General features: G+C 39.9%; 1 protein-coding gene across 1 annotated transcript in view; it reads left to right on the top strand.

The window, feature by feature from the left end:
• Nucleotides 1-14,661, top strand: part of LOC139716884 (DNA topoisomerase 2-alpha-like) — a 39,792-nt gene that overhangs the window by 10,391 nt on the left and 14,740 nt on the right. The window contains exons 5-20 of the mRNA XM_071628413.1: nucleotides 289-434; nucleotides 1,125-1,222; nucleotides 2,159-2,371; nucleotides 3,225-3,398; nucleotides 4,121-4,222; nucleotides 4,559-4,696; nucleotides 6,056-6,112; nucleotides 6,957-7,196; nucleotides 7,651-7,887; nucleotides 8,387-8,495; nucleotides 10,018-10,127; nucleotides 10,879-10,971; nucleotides 11,749-11,863; nucleotides 12,323-12,444; nucleotides 13,375-13,523; nucleotides 14,093-14,324. Coding sequence (XP_071484514.1) covers nucleotides 289-434; nucleotides 1,125-1,222; nucleotides 2,159-2,371; nucleotides 3,225-3,398; nucleotides 4,121-4,222; nucleotides 4,559-4,696; nucleotides 6,056-6,112; nucleotides 6,957-7,196; nucleotides 7,651-7,887; nucleotides 8,387-8,495; nucleotides 10,018-10,127; nucleotides 10,879-10,971; nucleotides 11,749-11,863; nucleotides 12,323-12,444; nucleotides 13,375-13,523; nucleotides 14,093-14,324 — 2,335 coding nt within the window. The remainder of the gene's footprint in view (nucleotides 1-288; nucleotides 435-1,124; nucleotides 1,223-2,158; nucleotides 2,372-3,224; nucleotides 3,399-4,120; nucleotides 4,223-4,558; nucleotides 4,697-6,055; nucleotides 6,113-6,956; nucleotides 7,197-7,650; nucleotides 7,888-8,386; nucleotides 8,496-10,017; nucleotides 10,128-10,878; nucleotides 10,972-11,748; nucleotides 11,864-12,322; nucleotides 12,445-13,374; nucleotides 13,524-14,092; nucleotides 14,325-14,661) is intronic.

Raw genomic sequence — 14,661 nt, 5'->3', positions numbered from 1 at the left:
TGGACCGCTGACTGAATTTTCCATCTTCTTTCAATTTGCCACAAGTCATTTTTCACACTCTGGACAAAGAATGTCAGTGTTCAGCCAAGCGTGAATAAAAGTTCATTTTGTTGATTGCACTTGATAGATGAGACTATCGGGCATCCATAAATGTGAAAATATCTTCAAAATATTTTGAAGTGTAATTTAGACAATTTTTTCAAAAGTGTAACTTTTTTTTGATACACCCTGTATATGCTGAAATTTTGTACACGATGCAGTAATGTGTTTTCTGTGTGTCTTGTGTAGGGAACAGAATCTGATCAGTATCTGGAACAATGGCAAAGGCATCCCAGTGGTCGAGCACAAAGGGGAGAAGATGTTTGTGCCAGAGATGATCTTTGGACACCTCCTCACATCCAGTAACTATGACGACACAGAAAAAAAAGTAACAGGTATGTGCCATGATGCATTCAATATGTCATACAGTAGTGTTTTTTGCAGGATTTGTTGCAAGATTCCTTGAGAAAATATGATGAATGCCACCATCTACGCGAATGTTTATTTTAAAGATGTGATAGTTCTTCTGAAAATTGGAGGTCAAACTGTATAATGAGTCCTTGCACCCTATTAGTACATAGATCATAAGATTCAAGAATTGTTTGCCAGCCAAAGAAACACTGATTTGCTCTAATCATACTTTGCAAACAGTGTGTGATTGTCTTTTATAAATCTTATAGGCATTTTGTACAGTGTTTGAAATATCTGAGCAGCAATGTTCCACATGCTTACATAGTGAAGTGAAATTGTACAAATTTAGAATTAGGGTTGAAAATAAATGCTGAATGCTTCAAAAAGCAACAATCTATGAGTGGCCAGATGTATAAGTCTCTAAACTCTTGTCTGCTGGAAGTGTTTCAGTTTTTTCATGCATTTGATTATCAACACACTATACTACATCAGCAAAGTTAGGCAGTGCCTGAACTTGAGGCAACACACTGTGTGAACAGTGTTTTTAATGTGTAGTTCTGTTTTCTGTCACTTTCCTGTGCCACTGATGTATTGTTTGCTCTCTACTTGAGCTGATACACTCCAGTTATATTCTTTGATGTCTTTCATTAAGCAAAATGATCTTGTGTTGACAGGTGGCAGAAATGGCTATGGTGCAAAGCTGTGCAACATCTTCAGTACAAAGTTCACTGTGGTCACTGCATGCAAAGAGTACAAGAAGAAATTCAAGCAGGTCAGTTGATTAAAATTGTCTGTCACTCAATTCCTAACAGCGCTTGTTGCAGCATCTCTTGAAAATAATTCAGACAACACTGTCAAATAAATTGGAGTTTAGATAGGAGAGTCTGCTGCATACTGTAAAAGAAGAATTATATACAGCAAGAAAATTTTTTAAATTGGAGCCAACTGCCTTTTTCGTGTCATGAATTTTGGTGAATTGCCACTGACATCAATGCAAAATGTAGACAAGAACTTTTGTGTGCATTTTTATTTTGCGAATCTTTGCTCTCACGAAATTTGTGAAATTAAAATGCATGCGAAAATTTATGGTTTCACAGTATATATCCCAGAACTAGTCACTGGTGCATTTTGTGGTCAGACAAAGAGATAGGGAGGGAGACCATGACAGACGGAAAAAGTTAGCATTGTAGACATCACAGGTGGAAAGAAATAATGAAGGCAAGAAAGAAAGTTAGAAAGGTACATGTGGAGGGAAGGCATTCTGTTGCATCAGTTTTTACCGTTTTACGCAATCGAGCACTTTTCCTTTTGACTGCTTTTTATTTTATGTGTGTTTAGAGTGTTATGTGTTATATTTTCTTCTCTTGTCATTTGTCTCTGGAAGATTTGCCAAATATTGATTCAGATTTTGGTTTCTAGTATGTCAAGTGAATTAGTTCCATGGAAGGACGTAGCCTATTTCCGTGAGTTATTTTTTTACTTGAGCAAGAAATGATAGAAAAAAAAAAGCTTGATCTAACAGTTTTCAGCTTATAAAATGTGTTAATATGCAGTACAGAATGTGAGAAGAAAAGAAAGAAAAATAATCTGACACATTTTGCATTTTTCTTAGAAATGGATAGATGAATGGTAGTTTGTATTATGGTGTGATACGCAATTTCAAATATTCTAATCCTTACACTTTTATTTTGTTGCCATACCGTTTCAGTCGTGGCACACAAATATGTCAAAGACGAGTCCACCAAAGATCACTCCGTTCGACGGGACTGACTTCACAGAAGTGACCTTTTGCCCTGACCTTGCCAAGTTCAAGATGGAAGAGCTGGATGCAGACGTCCTTGCACTGCTGACCCGTAGGGCCTATGACGTTGCTGGGTGTAGCAAGGGATTGAAGGTGTTTCTCAATGGCAAGCGCCTCGGGGTAGGTACTCAGCAAAACAAAAGCCAAGGTAGTTGGCTTTTATTTTAGTACCTACTTGATTGTTAGTGCCTGAATGTCATAAATGAACTGTTATGATGTCAGAGGAAGAGATTTTGTGCAGTTTAACCAGTTGTGTGTGAAATATTATGGCATTGCTTTCATTCTTTCAGGTCTTTCATGATTTAAGTATATGAGCACTATCATGCTTCATTCTTTCCAATTACTGGATTTCATTATTTTGTGTCTCCTATTAAAAGTTTTACTTGCTTCCTGAGTCGCCAATGTGTGGAAACTCCCTACTAGCCCAGTTTTGGTTTTTTTATTCTCTTTGTTTATGATGCAGTTCTCCCTCATACAAAATGTGTGATCAAGGAACGGAATCAATCGCTTCTTCAAGACTAGAAAAATATGGGAATTCCATTAGCTTTGTGACAAATATACTTGCAATATGTACCAACTACTACACACTTCTGACAGTGTTTTTTGCCTGCATCCACAAGTGACATCACTGATATTGTTCAGAAACTTTGCATTCAAAAGATTACACAGATTTGTTTGTTTTGTTTTCATTGGCATGATAATTTTTCAGAGCATGACAGAATACAGTGCACTCCCGTTATAACAAACACGGTTATAGCAAAGTTCTCTGCACAACAAAGTGTTCTTTGTTCAATGTTCTTTCTGTACTTCACTGTACAGCTTTAACAAAATTTCAGTATTGATAACAAGATAGAACTTCCAGTCCCAAGGACTTTGTTATAATGGGAATCGCCTGTACTCACTTGCTGAAAGGCATTTGGTAATGTTCCATTGACTCACAGTATATCTATCTGCTCTGGGGATCTCAATGTAGGTCAATGGGTTCAAGTCCTATGTGGACATGTACGTGAAGGACAAGGAGGATGACACAGGGCGTCGCCTGAAGGTGGTCCACGAGCAGGTGAACCCAAGGTGGGAGGTCTGCGTATGTCTCAGTGACAAGGGTTTCCAGCAAGTCAGTTTCGTCAACAGCATTGCAACCACCAAGGTAAGGTTGGATACAAGGCAACCTCATTATAATGAGGACCTGTGAACTCATGACAATTACCTTGTTATATCAGGTTTCTCACTATATCAGGATACAGTGACAAAGAAATATAGTGTTGGGATCTGCAAAACCATCCTGTTTGAGGAGTGTTTTGTTATATCCAACATCTTTATTACAAGGTTCCACTGTATGGGGATTGTCATGGCCAGTATTGTTTGATGTTTATAAAGCTGTTTGTTTGTTGAAGCACTTTGTTAGTTGAAGCTCTGTGGTATGTTGGATTGGGCTCTGGAAGGTGTAGGGTTCAAATCCTGCCTGATGCTCTCGTCCTTGGACAAGATGTTTTATTCGCCATGTCTCTCTTGACCCAGGTGTATAAATGGGTACCTGGCAGTGCTAGGGTAATAATAATGACAGGGCCCCCTGGGAGAGCAGTGCTAGTATTTTAGAGGCTACCCTGGGTAAATAAGACCATATCTTACATTGCAATCATTATCATTATTATTAGTGACCTGTATTCTATCAAAAAATTTATGCTTTGCAGAAATTCTGCTATCAGTGTTGGTTTAGATTATTAAAGAAAGAAATGTAATGTAGATATGTATATCTCATATTCACACCCCTATGTCTTTGTATGTGTTGACATGTAAGAACTCTTGCAGTTGGCTCTCTGTGTTGCTTTGCTTTAGTATTGACAGAAATGCTTATGATACATTATGTAGGGTGGACGCCATGTGGACTATGTAGCAGACCAGGTGGTGAACCAGCTGATAGAGACAGTGAAGCGAAAGAACAAAGCAGGGATCAACATCAAGCCATTCCAGGTTTGTATTACATGAATAGGTAGAATGGGTAAAATATGAGAAAATTTGTTATTGTATCCTGATGACTCTTGATTCCATTATGGCATGGCATTGTATTTGTAATATCTTTACAACCTAACTCTATCTTTACATCCACTGGAACCATTCTTGATCAAAAGTCAGGTTCTCACTCTTGACTTTTTGTGGCTGTTATAAAATTGTATAGTTGCCTTTGTATTCTACAGTCTGGGCTGGAGCTGTACTGCCTTTCTTGTTCTAGGCTCCTCCATTTTCCAGGCTAGATTTTATATCAGTGTCATATGAAATATGATATGGCTTTGTCTTTTGTTGCTGCAGGTTCGAAGCCATATATGGGTGTTTGTGAACTGTTTGATCGAGAATCCATCATTTGACTCGCAGACCAAGGAAAACATGACCCTCCAGGTCAAGAAGTTTGGTTCTTCGTGCAAGCTCAGCGAGAAATTCATCAAGGCTGTAAGTCCTTTCTCTTTTGGTGTTCCTTGCTCACCACACTAAGGCACAACAGTAATATGTCACAAAAGACTTTGAGAAATGCAATGTGAAGCCAAAATATGTGTGAGTGTATGGATTTTATTCTTTAACTAATTGTTCAAGCTAAAATGTATCAAGTGCAGTAAGCAAATTTGCAGCACTTGCTTCATACACATGTATTGCAGTACATGTAAAGACTCATGTCAGAAGTCCCATTTTAGAGGCAGTATGCTGACATGCGGGCCAAGAGGCTTTAAAGGTAGGGGATACCTTTTACAGACCTCCCAAAATGCAGCAAAACATTAAATATGAACCTCAGGGGACTTGCTTAGGCCACTGCTTAAAAATTTGAAAGTCAACAGTTATCTAAAATTTGAATAATGCACAAAACTCAACTGCTCAGTAGTTCTGTGTGTCAGCCACACTTAAGCCTTTTTGTTGCATTCTTCTGTATTTGTGATCTATAAACACAAATCTAAAAGTACAAGAGCTGATGTAATAACATATAGAGTGTGTGGCAAGAATGTTTATAGAAATGTTTGTAAGTGTTGATGAACTTTCTTCACAAAATATACATGATGGACACACATGCAGTACATGGGTCTGCAAAGGTAGCCTAGTAATGTACTGGAATTTACGATGAGCCCCGAAAACAATTCAATTCAAAATCTAACGGTCAAAAAAATGTACTTAATGTTACCTTCCACTTTCAATACTTTATGGGAGTTTCTAAAATGATACTCTCTTCAACATACCACTGTATTTATACAACTCTTCATTTAAGGCGTGCAAATGGGATTCCTACCTTTAAAGTCTATTTTTGTAAAGTCATCCATTTGTAGTCCAGGGTCCAGCCCCTGTGACTTTCAAAGCTATCTAAAAAAAAAAAATGGAAAAATGAAACCATCTCTTTGATTTTAAATAGATGCAGCAAAAGTTCAATGAGATTACAAGATAGAGGAAGTGCATTTTGCATTGACATCAGTCAGCACTAGTAGGAGGTTAAGAAGAGATACAGGAGAGACAAATGATTGTTTCAGAATATCACCTTTTGAAATATTGAAGTAAACTTGGCAGAAAGGTTCACACAAAGTGATAGTACCCCTGTTGTTTGTTCAAGAAAAAGGATAGAGACTTCATGAGATGTGTATATTTAAATGATGTAAAGATGTTGCTCATGTTCTACTTTCTAGCATATTGCCTACCAGAAGATACATTATTCAAGAGTAGATAGTGAAGTAATGTGTGGTTTCTCTCTTCCCCTCTATCTCTCTCTCTTTTTTTTTCTCTCTCTCTCTTGCCCCTCCCCCCACTCCTCCCCAACCTACCAATCCTATTCAGGCCACAAATTGTGGCATCGTGGAAAACATCTTGTCTTGGATGAGGTTCAAAGCCCAGGTGAGTCTTTTGACCTCTGGTAAGATTTCACATTGATATGACTTGCATGCTTAAATTTAATATCATCAAAGATATGAAAATAATGATAAACAGACAAATGGAGATGTAGAAACATGTTAAGAGCTTAGATGTCTTGAGGGAGTGCGAGTCTTTGTCTTTTGATTTCTTTTCTTATGTATGGAATGACATCTCTCAACGTCGTGCATGCTTTGTCATCTGTTGCACAAACCGCTGTTGGCAAGGTCACTTCTCGTCTCGCCCACCAGAAATAGAGGGGGAACTAAGAGATCTAAATGGAGTTCATCCATCCTCTGTCTATCATAAATGTTATAGGGGTTAACCTGTAAGGCTCTAATGTGACAAATAACTTCCAACTGCTTGTCCATTTACAACCAAACTTGAGTTGAGAGATGCATGTGAGGTATGATGCTGTCCCAGAATCAGACGTGGATGTCAAAAGGTTGTTTAAGGTCACAAGTTGTAGGTTACCTACATGTGCAAGACTTGTGACAATTAATCTTTACATCATTTGTCCACTGGCAACCAAACTTGGGGCAGGTATGGAATGGGAATGTCTTAATCATATAGTGCTGTATGAGAAAGTACCTGCTATTTCAGGTCAAAGGTCATTCAGGACAGCATGTTAAAGTTTGATGAAGAGACGCTCATATGATTTATTCCAAATTGACCCAAGTGGATGAAGCAAAGTCTGGTCATTTTCTAAATATACTCTCTATTGCTTAGAGAGGGAAAGAAGGTATTCTTCAGCCTTTAAAGATGCTACTTGAGTCTCACTATTCCATTAAAAAATAATAATAATAATTTGATATCTCGTTCCCAATAGAGCCAACTGGACAAGAAGTGCCACTCCTCCAAGCACTCCAAGATTAAAGGAGTCCCCAAGCTGGACGATGCCAATAATGCCGGCGGACGCAACTCATCAAACTGCACCCTAATCCTGACTGAGGGAGACTCGGCCAAGTCTCTGGCAGTCAGCGGACTGGGAGTGGTCGGGCGTGACAACTTCGGGGTGTTCCCCCTCAGAGGAAAGGTGTTGAACGTCAGAGAGGCCACCCATAAGCAGGTGAATCAAGTTCTTGCAATTGCATCGCTAAACTGGTCTACTCAAAGTGCTGGGTGTTTTCTAGTATGTGTTCTAGGGGATTTATCTGTCCATAGGTCAGATATATTACTTCAGAACTTACAATGACAAATAAAAGGAAACAAGTTGATATGAGCAAATAGCATGTTCTTTGGGCCCATTGTGAAATATGAAGCTCTTCTACTTTACTCTTGCCTGTAAGCCTATAAAGTCAATGAGTTTCAAGCATAACCCCTTCTGTATCAAAATTTTGACAAAGTTAAAGCTTATGACAGCAATATCACATATGTAAATCAAAGCTGTCTTTCTGTCACATTCTTCTGGAATTGAAATATGGTTTTCTTTTACTTTTTCACCCTTATAATAGATAGTTGTCCTATTAGTACCCTCAAGTGATGACATTTCTTTCTTTTTATTTTCATTTTTCGTCTTGCAGATCATGGAGAATGCTGAGATCAACAACATCATCAAGATCCTGGGCCTGCAGTATAAGCACAAGTACGACTCGCCCGAGTCGCTGCGCACCCTCCGGTACGGCCGCCTCATGATCATGACCGATCAGGACCAGGATGGATCCCACATCAAGGGACTCCTCATCAACTTCATTCACAGCAACTGGCCCCAGCTGCTCCAGCACCAGTTCCTTGAGGAGTTCATCACCCCCATTGTCAAGGTGCCTTGTTGTGTTTGCTCAGCCCCATACATTAATTTTTGTCGAGACAATCTTTTCTCTATTCCCCCATTTCTCCCCCCCCCCCTTCTGTTCTCTTTAAAAACCCAGTACAGATGCAAAGAGCTTAAATCTCAATACTCCATGACATCTTAGTTAACATTTGTACAATTATAGATTTATTTGCCTGTTAGTGCATCAGCTGTTGTGACACTTTGTCATTTGAATCATAATGATGCGTCTGTTTCACGAAATGTATTGTCTTCATAAAGCTGTTGTTTGATAGGTGAATTATATCTGTGTCTATGAGGTTTGTATTTTAAAGAAATGAACTAATTGACACGCAAACTCTTTGTGCCATTGAAAATTGGACAAAGGCCTTTAAGATTTCAATGGAACTGTGCTAGTTTATGAGAGAAGTGAAGAAGGGCAGGGAGGCAATCTGATTTTTAAGTCTTGTTTGTAATTCTCAATCTCTCCCCTCCCCCATCCCATCAATCAGGCAAGCAAGCCTAGCGAGACAACAATGTCCTTCTACTCCCTGCCAGAGTTTGAGAGATGGAAAGATGAGACGGCCAACTGGAAGACATGGAAGGTCAAATACTACAAAGGTTTGTTCCCCTCTTCCTCTTCTTAGGTTACCAAAAAAAAAAAAAAATGTTAGAGACTGCTGAGTTTCAACATAAGTTTTGAGGATATATTTACCGAAACTTACGTCAAAGGGAAGACACGGCCACACAAGCATTACAATTATAAATTTGATAAAGAAGCCAATGCTCCAATGCAAGTCACGGTCAAGAAGTTGTTTACATCCAGCGAGTACAACGTGTTTACATAAAATTTGCACAGCACAAGAGTGACAATGCGCGCCACATGCAGTGTAGTAATAAAAACATGCAGTGCGTGGTAAGATAATGGCGCGAATCAAGTATGCATTGTCATGCATATTGATGAGCGCCTGCTGTTTGGGCGTGTCTTCCCAGACTACAGTCATCAGAAATGATGAATGAGACTGATTTCTCAGTTTTTGTTTGAATTGCTGAAAAGAGTTTTTGTGTGTGTTTTTTTTTCAAGTCTATATAGAGGTTTTACAAAATTACATATTGTCATTCTGAAACAACAATATATGTGTGAGCAGAAATATTCTGCTTCTTGTGTGGTTGGAAAAAGTTATAGAAACATAAATAAGCATTGAAGGGAATATCTCCACCCATTTAGCACTCTCCTTGACTTTTATCATATTTTTTTTCTTCAAATTTTGATATTAAACAAAGCATTCAGTGACCAGTCCTGCTGCAGTTACAATAATAATTGTGTCAGACACTTGTCGTTGTATGCACAATACAAATATACATGGGTCTGAGTGTGTCAGTAGGAATTGTGGGCATAAGGTAACTATGGAATTCTTAACCTACAATGTACAAGGCGAAGCTGAGTGAGTGTAGGCTAAATTCCATAATTACCGCATGCACACAATTCCCTCCGACCGGACACATGAAAAGACATGTGTATCATCTGTTTTATAGAACGGGAGACAAATTTTGCAAGAAATCGATGTTTTGATCATGTACCCTGATGGCAGATTGACTAGATGTTTTTCTTTTTGGCTTGCCATAGATGAAAATATGCATCCAATGCTTCCAACCATGCTTCCAGTAATTACTGAATGCATGGTATATTTACTGGATGCATGGTTAGCTAACCAATAGGCATCTCTTGCTGAATACGCGAATACTTGCTTAACATGTTTAAAGTGGCTATTGTTAATGAAGCAGCATGCAACCAGTGGGAGCGCTGTGGCATAGTGGATAAGACTCCCAACTCCCATTCGGAGGACCCAAGTTCGAATCCCGCCCAGTGCTTACATCCTTAGACAAGATGTTTTTCCCCACTTTGTCCCTCTCGACCCAGGTGTATAAATGGGTACCTGGCAACACTAGGGTAATAATTCTAGCAGGGCCCTCTGGTAGAACAGTGGCAACACTGAAGAGGATAACCTGGGTAAATAAGTCATCATTATTGTTATAAAAACAACACCCAACTCTCGACTAATGAGATCGCAGAATTGTTTGCACCTAATTCAGTAATATGTCATGGTGTTGTGATATGAGGCCTGTCTCAATCCGTTTCTAGGTTTGGGAACCAGCACAGCCAAGGAGGCCAAAGAATACTTCAGTGACATGCAGAAACACAGAATCCCTTTCGAGTACACAGGCCCAGATGACGACGCAGCCATTGTCTTGGTGAGTACATGATACAGTGGCTGATCCAGGTGGGGGTGCACAGGGCACGCCCCCCCCCCCTTTAATTTTGTAAAGGCGCCCCCCTCTTTACGGAATTTCTGGATCCGCCCCTGCGATAAGGTGTATACAGTCAATGACATCGCTTTGGACTTCTCACCATAAGTATCACTGCAGTGTGATTTCAAACCTATGTGTCATTGATGTTTACAATATCTGTCTGCAGAAGAAATCACAGAAGTTTGTTATTGAGTGTAGTCACAAAACTCTGACGTTTGAATTGATTAATTGTGGCAGATGCTTTATTTGGAATGTTTGGTTATGAGATGGATTCTGTACCAGCTGAATTCACACCAACACACGTGCATATTGGCAATGCTTATCAATGAGTTATCCATCATTTTCTCACATGCATATACTGTAGTGCTATAAACAATGTCAACATTGCCAATACAAAGTGATAGGTAATCCATATCATGTACTATAGTATGGGGTTTTATTTCACCTAAGTAACTTGCTAGTGTTAGTTTAGTTACATTATATGCAGAGATAAAAGCCACTGTGTATCATTTGGAGCAGTGTCAATAAAAAATGTTCATTATCACATTTGATGTATATGCATAGTTCAGTTGTACTAAAGCTGTTTTGGGTTCTTGGGTTTTTTTTCATCTGCAAATGGTAAATAATGCCCTTAATGCTTTTTCTTATGTTCATATATTTCAATTACTTTTTTTTTCTTTGGTTTCCTTTGCAGGCTTTCAGTAAGAAGAAAGTAGAAGATCGCAAGGTGTGGCTTAGCGAGTGGCTGGAAGAACGGAGAAGGAGGAAAGATGCTGGACTTGGAGAGGTAAAAACACAGCAGTGATGGGTCTGTGGATTCAATTACATTTACTAGCTCAAAGGGTTTGTCTTTCATTTGCTAAACGACATTTCCCAAAGATATTTTGAGGATGAGAGTGTGCATTCCAGAGCATGTATCGTAGTGAAGATCTTATTTCCTTCGTGTGGGGCATTGAGAATTTCAGAGCATTTGCTTTAAGTGTCCAGGGCGTCATCCAGTGTTCTGTCACACAAGAAACCTTCCTCAGTTGTAATTAGAGTTTTTGCGTTGAACATTTGTTTAGCTTGAAATGTTGTGTGGTGTTTGTTTGTTTTTTTCAGACATGAAAGCTTGCACTTGTTACTGTGGTAACCCACTAAGAGGAACTAGATGTGCTTTGCCAAATCAATATATTGACACCTCCTAGTCAATCTATTTTAGAGGAAGAAAGAGGACAGATTGGGAAGGTTGAAGGTAGTTGTGTACATAGAATAAGCTTCCACTGAACTATGGATCCAGCAGTAGTGAAGATGTATGTTAAGGGCTAAGACTAGACACAAGAACATTCACAAAGCAGTATTAGAACTGTGTTTCACTAAATTCACATATCATGCTTTAAAGATTGACAATGCTTCGTGTTTTCAAAAACATTGACAAAAAGGAGCAAGTGCTTTGATGGTCTTTTTCGCTACTCTGTATCAAGGTGATACACATTGACAAAAGCAAGTGCTATATTGCTGTACTTTGTAACAGGCATTGATACAAATTACGGTAATTACTCGCTTCTTTGTCCCATATTTACAGCTGTACCTGTACCAGAAGGACACAGAGAAAGTCAGCTACAATGATTTCATCAACAAAGAGCTGGTTCTCTTCTCCAACGCAGACAACGAACGTTCCATCCCCTCCATGGTTGACGGTAAGATCAGCAAACACTCATCTACTGTATACGCCATATATTTTGAGGGTTGTTATTTTTGTGAATATCGCGAGTCAGGAGCTATTTGTGAATTTCACAATGAACATAATTTTGATCCAGACATGAATGCAACATGTATGTGTACATTTCTCTACCCATTGCTGTACTCTATTATCACAAATTGAACCACTCACTAAATTGTCAGGAAGTCCCAATTTGCACAAAATTAGACTCCCTAAATATATGACGTACACAGAACTTCTGCTCCCTCTCTCATCTACAACCATCAAAGACATTGCTTTCTGTCGTGTATCCTTCTTATACAGTGTAGCGTGTGTTTTTCAAACACGGAAGTTGACTATCTGCATAAAACGTTCAATATTTGATCTTTCACTAGAATGTTATTCTATTGTGGCCTAACCGTGATTTTTGTCATTTCATTCTGCTCGGGCTGTGCAGGCTTGAAACCCGGTCAGCGCAAGGTCCTCTTCACCTGTTTCAAGAAGTACGAGAAGAAGGAGGTGAAGGTTGCCCAGATGGCTGGTGCAGTGGCAGAGCTATCTGCCTACCATCATGGTGAGGTAAGTATCACTGCCTCGGCTGCTTCCTGCTTCCACACCCTGATGGGGCATAACACTGCCTACCTCTTCTTTCCCTTGACTCATGTTTTATCCATTTTCTACTCCCCTTCCCCCCCCCCCCCCCCATCTTTTCTGCCATGCCACGCTCCTCTATTCCTGGCAGGACAAAGATGGGCGTATGTTATGTGAACAGTAATGATGTGACCGTATGCTGTCTCAAAAAAATAAAGGTAGAAACTGTGCAATGTTAACAGATGAGATTGAGTGGTTGTGAAAGAAGCGAAACCCAATCGGTTTTCTGTTATGTGATCTCTAAAGCCCATTGCATGTATATGGGTGAGATGCTTGGGATATACCCTTTATGAGTAGTTGCTACTTGACATATATGACCTGAGTAGTCTTGAAGAAGTTTCAGCTTTGAGTGAGTGGTGTGCAGATATTAAGCTGATGGTACAGAATTTTGCATGAGTTTGAAAGTCCTAACTTGATAATCATAACAACTTGGTTGTATTAGAACACCCAATCTTTTGCATTCCTCGTCCATTTCAGTAATCTACCAGCCATTTGTTTGAATGAAAATTTGTTTGCGTCACGCCATCTTTAATACAAAGAGCATGAGGCAGAAGTATTGCCAGTCATGACAATATTGTAAAAGACTTCATGGAATTGAGAATGTAATGGGGCATTGCAAATACCAACAGAGTTCTTCCAAACAATTCATTTGACCGAGAGAAAAGAAGGGGAGAGTATGATCATACATTGAACTAGTACATAATACCAAGTGATTAAGTCAGTAGAATTCTCAGTATGTGTTTATGGTGAAATGAGGCTGAGTAGATTACAGTTGGGTGGATGAAACATCGATGAAAGCTGACATAAAGCGGTTCAATAGTTTACTGACCCCTTCACTCCCTAACTCTCCATGGGCAGCAATCCCTGATGAGCACCATCATAAACCTGGCCCAGAAGTTTGTGGGCAGCAACAACCTCAACCTGCTGCAGCCCATCGGTCAGTTTGGCACCCGGCTGCATGGTGGCAAGGATGCTGCCAGCCCCCGTTACATCTTCACCCAGCTCAGGTGAGTTGTTGTTCCTTGCTTCCTGTGGGCGTGAGGAAAAACGAGAAGTAATAAGATTGTGTGGAAATTCTTGATTTTCATTTTCTTTTGGTATGCAATCAGAAAACACTTGTGTATGTTTTCAAAAGAAGATGAACAAGGTATGCCAATAATCATTTAAAGATAAGAGTTGGAAAATGCCACTAACCTCTTTTTTTGTATAAAAGTGCATCGAAAGTTAATAAATTGAGGTATATTGACATGTATGAATCCATCCAAGTTGCCTACGATGAAGCTTGATTGCTCATAACGCATCGCATGGACGTGGAGGAAAAAAATGGTTCACTATCATTTTCATTATTGCCGGGAAATGTAACTCATCTGAGCTGTGTGCAGTGAAGAAGTGATAGAAATCTAGTGGCTTCAGAACCCATTGCAAGCAAGCCCAAATTCGTGCAGGGTGCATTCGGGTTAACACTGCATATACATCACGGCTCCATACTTTAAACAGGGAAGTGCCCACTCATATTACTTGCCCAACATTTGAGTTATAGTACATGATTTGCTCTCCTCTCCTCTCCCACCTCCAGCCCTCTTGCCCGCCTAGCCTTTCCCGCCCACGACGACCTCCTCCTCACACACCTGTACGACGACAACCAGCGCATTGAGCCAGAGTTCTACGTGCCCATCATCCCCATGGTGCTTGTCAACGGCAGCGAGGGAATCGGGACCGGCTGGAGCACGCGCATCTGCAACTACGACATCCGCGAGGTGGTTGCGAACGTACGGCGCCTGCTGGCCGGCGATGACCCCGTTCCCATGGTGAGCCTTGTGAGGTGAAAGGTTAAAGGTCATGCCACCATGTACACTGGATTTGTTAAGGGTCTTCAAATGAAAAAGCTCACTTTTCAATTCACATAGCTCATGTGCTCCATCAAGGTCACACATGAGTAATGCGATTGAGATATCATCTATCTTTTAACCCTAACTAGGCCGGGCTATTTAGGTAGTTGATAGAGCCGGGGGGGCCTCCCAGGCCCCTCCTCCAGATCTTGGCCGTCGACCGCGCGATCGCGACGAAAATTGGCACACACATTGCCTATGATGTAATCTAAAGTACTTTGAAGTTAATTTTTCAAAAAGTTATCAGTAATGCTAA

The sequence above is a fragment of the Diadema antillarum genome, unplaced genomic scaffold, assembly GCF_040938485.1.
Source record: "Diadema antillarum isolate AM-2024a unplaced genomic scaffold, OU_Dant_1.0 scf00000071, whole genome shotgun sequence".
NCBI lineage: Eukaryota > Metazoa > Echinodermata > Echinoidea > Diadematoida > Diadematidae > Diadema > Diadema antillarum.
This window is presented reverse-complemented; position numbering and strand designations above follow the sequence as displayed.